This window comes from Equus przewalskii, chromosome 14, assembly GCF_037783145.1.
Source record: "Equus przewalskii isolate Varuska chromosome 14, EquPr2, whole genome shotgun sequence".
NCBI classification, from domain to species: domain Eukaryota; kingdom Metazoa; phylum Chordata; class Mammalia; order Perissodactyla; family Equidae; genus Equus; species Equus przewalskii.
Genome location: NC_091844.1, coordinates 12278623 through 12288012, shown reverse-complemented (window position 1 = coordinate 12288012; position 9390 = coordinate 12278623). Strand labels below are relative to the sequence as shown.

The 9390-nt window shown below is 42.9% G+C and overlaps 1 protein-coding gene across 1 annotated transcript in view; it reads right to left on the bottom strand.

The window, feature by feature from the left end:
- Nucleotides 1-603: 603 nt before the first annotated feature.
- The window catches only part of STARD7 (StAR related lipid transfer domain containing 7), a 30043-nt gene continuing 21256 nt past the window's right edge, over nucleotides 604-9390 (bottom strand). The window contains exons 6-8 of the mRNA XM_070572127.1: nucleotides 9043-9142; nucleotides 3377-3461; nucleotides 604-2539 (exon numbers count right to left, since the gene is read on the bottom strand). Coding sequence (XP_070428228.1) covers nucleotides 2355-2539; nucleotides 3377-3461; nucleotides 9043-9142 — 370 coding nt within the window. The 3' untranslated portion in view covers nucleotides 604-2354. The remainder of the gene's footprint in view (nucleotides 2540-3376; nucleotides 3462-9042; nucleotides 9143-9390) is intronic.

The following is a 9390-nucleotide window of genomic DNA, read 5'->3' as shown; positions in this document are numbered from 1 at the left end:
GACAGTTTGGATGTGTATTTGTGTTTACCTACTGTTTCCCACAGGCAAAATCACGCAAACTCAAAATTCACGTTATGCTCCAAGTATCTCTAACACATCAATTACCTGAGACAAATGTGCGTTCTAGCAGAACTGCCTCTAAGTGTGACCCAACTTCCCACCATGGCGAGTGGGTTGAGCTCACAGCCCTCACTCTCCAACCAGGGTGCTGAATTGCCCTCCACAACTCCAGACCTAGGCTGGCTCCAGCTCCCTCCTCTCCTCACTCCCTCCCAAGTTTTACCATCAGCATAGCTCTAACAGTTTCCTCAAGTTGATCCTTCTTTAAAAGCCAAGGACATGGGTTAATAGATCAAGATGAGGAAGTAGAATAGACAATTTGTTTTCAGTTGCCAAACTGGTCACCTGGAAAGGGCTCGCAGTCTCGACCAGGTGGTTAGCTGTGTGTCAGCACTACCAAGAAAGCCCAGGCCCTGCTACTGCCACGCACCAATGCCAGGGGTAGAAACACTCTTCTTCACACCGGTATCATCAGGAAGAAATGACAAGCCCAATAGGCAAGATTTCCCCACCACCATCTGTCCAAAGACAAACACTCTCTCGTACCAATCTTTATGTATTTATTCACACATTTGATAAAAATGTCACAGTTAGGAGTGAAATCATTACAATGACATAAGTAACCACAGATCAACCCCAAGTGCAGAGTCAAAGTGCCAAAAATCAGAACATGAGCAACACACAGCTCCTTAACACCTGTGCACTCATACACACTCCTGCCCACACCCATCCACATCCCAACAATCACAGGCCCTAAGTTCAGACACAACCCAGGGACTCTTCCCTGGCTTCTGTCAGGTCCTGGGGATGAGAAGGGAGAAATGAGCAATGGTTAGAAGCCGGGACTGTTCAGTGCAACTCTCTACTCTGCCGACGACTCAGAGAAGACAAGACATGAAACACCGGGCCAGTTACTTCGTTGGCACAAAACTTAACAGGCAATGAAAAGGCCAGGGGCTTAAGTTAGTCTCAGGTTTAGATACCTTTTTCGACAAGACAAAAAGGTAGCAGGTAAGGAAAAAAGGGAAAAATCCAGCCGTTTAAATTCTAGGAAAAAAGAGAAGGAAGGAGGATTTAAAACTTGATCCCTATTCTCCCGTCACATTGCACCATGACCATAAGCAAAATCAGCTAGGCCAAACTGCTGTCATCTGATGGTGACTTCATCCAAACGGCATGGTTTGCTTTTATTTCAGCTCTGAAGAGAGGAGGAAAAACTTTTCAGAACAAGAGGGTGACATAAACCACATCCCCACTGTATCAGTACTTGAGGCAAGATTACATCTGTTTGTTCACACAGCTTGTCTACACCTCTGAGAGCTCCGGAGTGGCCCAACCCCCATTCCTCTGCCTTTAGCCTTCCAAGACGGACAAGTCCTCAGCATCCAGTCAAACCTGAAGTGTGGAAAGTAATGCCTGAATCAAAATGGTGTTTTCTACACAGTGGGACTATGGAGAAATCCTATTCAGCTCCCCTAATTCCTACTTTTAGACACAAAGGTTAAAAAAAACCATGCAGTGTGATGTTTTGAGCATCTCCACTGACGCTATCAAAACACTGATGATACAGAAAGCTGTCTAAAAGGATTTACTTCCCAGTGTTCTTGGTAAATATGCTAAGGAAGGAGCTGATGATCCAAATTAATGCAGTGCATGAATACAGAAGGACTGGCCAATTCAAAGGAAACTGCTTTGGATAGGGTGAGTCAATTGGGTGATATCTGGGAGGCAAAGAGAGAAATTTCTTGGTACAAACTTTACATCCTAAAGATAGAAGCAAGGTGAGGACAAGGCACTTACACTGCCAAGCAACAGTTCACATCCCTCCAACACTAGGACTGTTACCAAGAACACTCCCAGTGACCCTCACTGAAGACTCAACCAGCGCAATGCACTTTCCAGTTGGACCTTCAGAACTGAAGGGAATCCAAAGGGCTGCAGAACCGATGATGGGAACTGGAATGTTGGCAGAGGAAACAACTCAGAGGAAGCAAAAGGAAGTCATCTCCTTCTGGCCTGAGGTGAGAGGTTTGTTCCAGATTAGCTCAGTGAAATACCGAATTTCAAAATGCTTGGCCTGAGAATATGACACGCCCCCATGGATGCCTCTTTCTTCTCTCTGTTTTGATAAAGAGCGATAAGGGCTCTGAATGAATTCGGACACCAGACATTGAATTATCTTGCACTGGTGGTTACAGCAGATGCCTTCTAATACACGTTTCCGTTCTGTAGCAGAGTGATAAGGGACCAAGACAGGGCCAGAAGTGACCTGTCCCTTCTTATCCCAAAGCCCTTCAAGCGTACTCGATCCGGGCAGGGCCACAACTACCCTCATTCTTCCGCTCAGAAGATGAGGTGGTGGCCTTGGCTTCACTGCTCATTTCCAGAGGCTTAGATGAGATATAGTCCTTAACTTTGATCTCCATGTTCTTGGCTTTCAGAGTGGCCATGTGCAGCTTCTCCAGGAAATCCGGCATGCCTGTTGGGAGAGAGGGAAATTTGGGTAGGGCTAACATACAAACCAATAGCAGTCTCAAAATTAGAAGGCCCTATTTCTTTTATGGTAGGGAGCCAACTCCTCCTTATCGAGATCAGAGCCGGGCAACAACCTGGGACAGTTGCCCCCCAAAATGTGTAAGGCATGAAAACAAGCACTCTTTGAGAAGGGGTACTGATCAAGCCACATAAGCCCCAAAAGGCTTTCTTTCAGGTGATTAAACCATCACTTATCAGTAGCACAGCCTAAATATCTGCCAATTTTATTTAGACAAATGTCAAACATAAACACCTAATGTCCTCTCCATTCTCCCCCTGAAGTGAGAAGAAGCTGCCTATGGAGGACTAGAAGAAAATCACATGAAGATGCTTCTTAAGGCAAGCAATTGGAAGGGAAAGGTGCAGATACAGCCATGATGTACAGCCTTTGTTAAGATAGTTGGTGGCCCCTTTCTCCAGGCAACTGTCCTATAACCACATTTTCTACGCCCTATTTTATGGCCTCCAACACTAAGAAGAAATTTTTTTTTAATGCATTAATGTACACAGTCCATATTTAAGAGATTAAGCATATGTCCTTCTCAAAACTCCCCTCTGGGCACAAGTTCCTTTCTGGGGCTCCATAACTCTCACTCCTCCAAACCCCAGCTGCAAGCTTCAATATCTTCACAGTCTTCGAGAAAGAACTTGGAAGGCTGTTTAATTCCCCCAGTAGGGCTCCAGTGAGACAAGTACTGATTTTCTTGCTGCCATTAGAAAGCTAGAGAAAAACACAATGCTCGACCCAGGTTCCAGACCCTGTTAACAAGGGCTCACTCACCACTGGAAACCATCCAACTAACGCAGTAACGAGGAAACACAGTCTGGGGATTGTCACTGTATGTCAACAAGTAGTCAAAGCCATTCTGGAAAAGAAAAACAGTAAAGATGAAGGGATTGGAATTACCCACCAGAGCCTCATATCCAGTACCACAGAATAACCATGATCTGATTCTGACGCAGAGAGGGGCATTTTTTTGACCCTGTGCAGAAAACAGTTAACACTGAAGACCTGAGAGGCTGCTGTCCGCAGAAGGGCCTGCGTGCAAGGTCGCAGCTAGGCTGCTATCTGGGACCTCAGCTCCCGGAGTGCCTCAGTCAACAGTTAACTGCTAAGAGTAGCTCCCTGTGTCTCTCTGTGCGAGCCACATGGTTTATGCTGAACACCTGCTTTCCTTCTGCGGATGTGCAATTTTGGTATGTGCTAGGCAGAGGGTGCCTATGTGACCAGCCCCCAATAAAAATCTTGGGTGCTTCCCTGGGCAGAAACATCACACACACGCTGCTGTATTTTTGTTGCTGGGAGAAGAACATGCTCTGTGTGACCCCTCACGGGAGGGAGAGAGCATGAGGACACCTGCATGTGGATTCCTCCAGACCCCACCTGTGTCTTTTCCCTTATGATCCAGCTGTATATCCTTACTACACCACTGTAGAAAATCTTAGCCATGAGTACAACTACATGCTGAGTCCTGTGAGTCCTTCCAGTGAATCTTCTAATGTGGGGTGGTCTTGAGGACCCAAACACATACCCCCAATGTTTAAAGATCTTAATCTTTACCAAAATAGTATTAACTCTACCACTAATAACAACAGCAAACATTTATATAGCACTTAACTATGTGCCAAGAACCGCTTCAACTCCTCACAACAATCCTGTAATAAAGGTACTGTTATCCCTCATTTTTACAGATGAGGAAACTGGGCACAAAGAGACTGAGTAACTTTGCCCAAGGTCACCCACATCTCAGCAAGAGCCACGATGAAGCCAGAATTCTGAGTGCAGGGCCCGTGCACCCACTCTTTCTGGCTCTGATACGGTGAAGAACATTTACAGGGGTCCTGCTCCTAGGAGAGGTCTGAACCAATTACGCTCCACCCAAAGGGGTAAGAGAACCACTACTACATCTGCACTTTGTAAAGCAGACTGGCCACAACTCCGGGTGGCAGAGCTAACGACTTTAAACTCTCATGCCTCTAAACCAAAAGCCATCTTCTTTCTTCCCTGAGTGAACTGTTTAATCTTTTATTCATTTAACTCAACATATATTTGATTGTCCGCTATGTGTCTGGTACTGTGCTAGGTGCTATAGAGGAAACAAAAACGTGCTAGTCCTTGCCCTCCGGAGCTTCCAATTAATAGGAGAAACAGGTGCCATACCAGAGATACAGACTGAACATCATAGGAGCAAAGAGGAAGGAGAGGTACAGCCTCTAATGGGAACAGTGACAATACCTACCACAAGGCTGGTTATACAACTAAATGAGTTAATGCATGTAAAAGACTATTCTTCTCATAAAACACCTGGAGTGGGAAGTCAAAAGACCTGGGTTCTCATCCGCTACTGCTTATACAAAAAAAAAGAAGCCCAAACCCAAAACAACAGTTACCTATAGAAAGAAGGAAGTGGACAGAGCAAAGGGGATATGAGCTAAATTATTCCAAATACTTATAAATCTGACTTTGGAAACATAAATTTTTTTTCATAATTTAACAAAACAAAACTAAATTTAAAAAGCAGTATCTAAAAATCAAAAGTAAAGTGGAAAACAAGGAACCTTACTATGAACTGAGTTGGTAGGAAAAACCACAAAGAGGGGATTTATTTCAACTATTTTGTACACAGTGCACATACCCTAAGAACAAAAAGACAGACAAATTTTTAGTTATCACTTATTGGTGATCTTGTTGGTATTATTCTGAGGCTGGTGTGTGTGTATTTCAGGCTAAAGCAAATGAACAGTTATGTTGAGGGGTATGAGAAGTGAGCTTTTTAGCACAGAAAAAGATGATAGACATAAGATATAGAATATAACTAAAAACACTACAACCCTGAATTTGAATTAAAAGTATTAGCATGCACCCAGGATTTACCTTTGAAATAAACAAACAAAACTTATTACTTAGTTTTATCTTCTGAAGGGGCCTAAAAGCAACAAGTACGCCAGTAGCTATTAAGTACTCCTAGAAGCCAAATTGTGGTATTTAAATGACATTTCCTTAAAAGGAACCAGGGTTCCCTGAAGAAATGCTAATTTCCAGGTTTAGAACAAAAACTACACAAGATGAACCTGGAACATCATCTAACACCAGAAAACAAGAGAGCTCCTGAGGTCAAGTCAAAAGGACTCAAGCCAGTAAGATGAGGCTCCTAATGGCCAAAAATGAGATAATTTGAGAATCAGTAAGAATAACTGTAATGGATTAAAGCTAACCAAATGTTTAAACGTGTGAGTTTCTAATGGTATTCCTTTAAAAAATAAAAATAAAAACAAAACCTTTACCTTTGGAGGATCCCTAGTTGAAAAAACCAATTCATTATTTTGAAAACTAATAAATAAAGGAAATGAATCAAGCGTTTCTCTTATTTCCCTTTCAAATATAAACTACAGGAAACCAAACAGGTGATGAGGAAAATTTTCCCTAAAGTATTTCAACTAACAAATGGAAATAAATGAAGGAAAAAGGAACTACAAAATCAGCATTTTGTAACCTATAACGAAATAACGGAGCCGAGCAATAGTCATCGATTGCTTCTAAATTCACAAAGAAAGGGACCATCAGACATTATTTGCCTTCTAATCAAGTGATCTTGCCCAAAACAAACAACCTCAAGTTATTCAAGTCTCTAGATCTAACTACCAACGTGCAGGAGATACAGGGCACAGAGGAACTGACACTGTGGACACTGTGGGGATACAATCAGCAAGGTCTAGGATCAAGAACCCTGCTCTTCAAATACAACTGCAAGAAAAAAAGAGGGAGAACTTACTGATTTCAAGAGACTCAAGAGATAGTAGGAATAAATTTCAATGTCCGAATCTTGTTTGGATCCTGATTCAAATAAACCAACTACAAAAATTCATGGACAATCAGGAAAATCGGAACACTGACCAGATATTTGATATTAGGGATTATTATGATATTGAGGTTATATTTTCAAAAATGTCTTTTCCTTTTGAGATAAATACTAGAATATCTATAGAAGAATTCTTCTATGGGTTCTTCTACAGCAAAGCTAAAATCTGCTTCAAAATAACCAGGAGAGTGGGAAAGGGTACAGATAAAACAAGTTTGGCCATGAGCTAGGGATGGATACACAGGGCTAATTATACTATTCTACCTTTTTTTTTTTTTTTAAGATTGTCACCTGAGCTAACATCTGTTACCAATCTTCTTTTTTCTTCTTCTTCTCCCGAAAGCCCCCAGTACACAGTTGTATATTCCAGCTGTTGGTCCTTCTGGTTGTGCTATCCTCTCTACTTCTTTATCTTTTTTATACATTTCAAATTCTCCATGGCAAAAAGTAAAACAAACAAAAACCATACCGTGACTCAAAGATCTACTTTCCATCTGGCAAATCCAAACTTAGCTGCCTGGTTTTCAAGTACCCTCTGTACACGGTCAATGTAATTTACACTCGTCCCGAACCTCCCCCTTCCTTTCCAGGCAGTGCGACTCTGAACGGAACCGTGGCTCGCTGCCATCTCCATCCTTGTCTTTGGTTGAAGCATGTCTTCCACCTCCAGTGCCCTTCCTCTCCTCCTCTATCCACAGCCTGTCTTTTCACGAGAACCAACTCAAGTCTTACCTTTTTCATAAGCGCTTGCCACAAATATACTAAAAGAATTATACAGATTATTCATATCGGTCCCCCACCCACCACAAGTGAAAGAAATTATTTATTGGGTGCCTACTAAACGCAACACACTCTGCTAGGTGCTAAACTACGCCTTGGCAGTCTCATGGTCACAGTTTCTAAAGGCAGCAATGCTGGAACTCCAGTTGCTTTTTTTCAAATAGGAAATACATCGGCACAGTTCAAATTTCAAAAGGAACACAAAGGAAAAAGAGTGAGGCATTAAGCCTGCCTCCCACTCTGTCCCGGGCCGGCCCAGGCTCCCCTTCCTAAAGGTAACTAACCATCCACAGCAGCCTTCCTTGTCCCCCCCCCATCTTCTCAAGCAGGGGCTTTCAAACATTTCTAACTACAACACACTGTAAATAACCCTTTTCACATTGCAACCCAGTTCTGTCTCTCATACACACATATTCATACATGCTTATGGAACCAAACAAAAGTCTCATGAAATACACTTACACTCAGTTTCTATTCTGTTCTATTTACTCTTTTTTTTTTAAGTTGGTCATAATGCACTAAATTAATTTTGTCTTCCACTAATGGGTAGTAACCCATGGTTTGAAAAATACTGCTCTAAAAATAGAACAGATGTAAACACACAGATCATCTAGTAAAAGAGTCAACCACACACTGGCTGAGGTGAACCACCATTTCTCTATCATAGTTAAAGTACTGCTTCAGGTGGTATGAAGAAAACAACTTGAGGAAAACAACAAAACCATACTAAAGAACACAGTTCATACAGCTCTAAAACAAACAAAAGTGATAGCGCGAAACAAAGCCATCATAAAGAGAAAGAGAGCCAAAAGCAGCAACTACTGGAATCGATATGTACGCTCATCGGAGATTTGGCTAAAAAACAAAAATTAAACACCCCACTAAGTCAAAGACAATATTCTTCTCCAAGAAAGGTCACAGAATTTCAAAGAGGCAGACAGCATTAGTCTAAGCCTCTCCTTTTACAGACAAAGAAAGAGAAGTCCAGAAAAGTTTTAAGTGCTCTGCCCATTGTAGTGAAATTTTTTTTTTTCCTTTTTCTCCCCAAAGCCCCCCATATACATAGTTGTATATTCTTCGTTGTGGGTCCTTCTAGTTGTGGCATGTGGGACGCTGCCTCAGCGTGGTCTAATGAGCAGTGCCATGTCCGCGCCCAGGATTCGAACCAACGAAACACTGGGCCACCTGCAGCAGAGCACGCGAACTTAACCACTCGGCCACGGGGCCAGCCCCTGTAGTGAAATTTTGACGGGAAAAGTACTCGCTCTAGTTCCTAAAGAATGCTGCTGGGGGGTTGCGGGTTCGGATCCTGGGCGCAGACATGCACTGCTCATCAGGCCACAATTAGAAGGACCCACAACTATGTACTGGGGGGGATTTGGGGAGAAAAAGCAAAAAACAAAAAGATTGGCAACAGTTGTTAGCTCAGGTGCCAATCTTACAAAAAAAAGAATGTTGCTAATGATAAGCTGATGTGTCAGAGGCTATCATCTCTCAGATAAACGGGGGCCAACAGGTAATCACTACTTTGTCGCGGGGGATCTTCTAGGTACATCACACTACAGCAGGGGTTCCCAAAGTATGGTTCCCGGCAGCTTGAGCCTCACCTGGGAATTTCTTAAAAATGCAAATTCTCAGGCCATACCTCAGCACTGTATTTTAACAAGCTCCAGTGGATTCGGACCGTGCCAATTTTGAGAACCACTGCCAGAGACCAACTCACGCCTTCCCCAGATCAGAAAAAAGGTATTCCCTGAGAAAATTCCAAAGCCACTACACATCACCTCTTGGATGATGTAAAACTCACCTCATCAAACGACTTGTGGGGACGGATAACCATTTGGGATTCGTATGATCTGACCCTTACAAATTCTGGAGACTCTGGCACACTAGGGTGCTCCACAGCACTGGTAAGGAGAAAAGTTAAGGAAACTCTTAGTAATGTCTATGTAAAACAGCACAGGAGCTAAAGTCGAGGGAAATCCAAAAAGCTGGCTCTAATTTTTTAAATAAAACAGAGTCGTCACTAAGATGAACGAATACAAACTAAGTTTTAAAAACAAAGTGAGGAGCCGGCCTGGTGGCGGCAGCGGTTAAGTTCATGTGCTCTGCTTCCGCAGCCCCAGGGTCCACGGGTTTGGATTTGAGGCCGGGA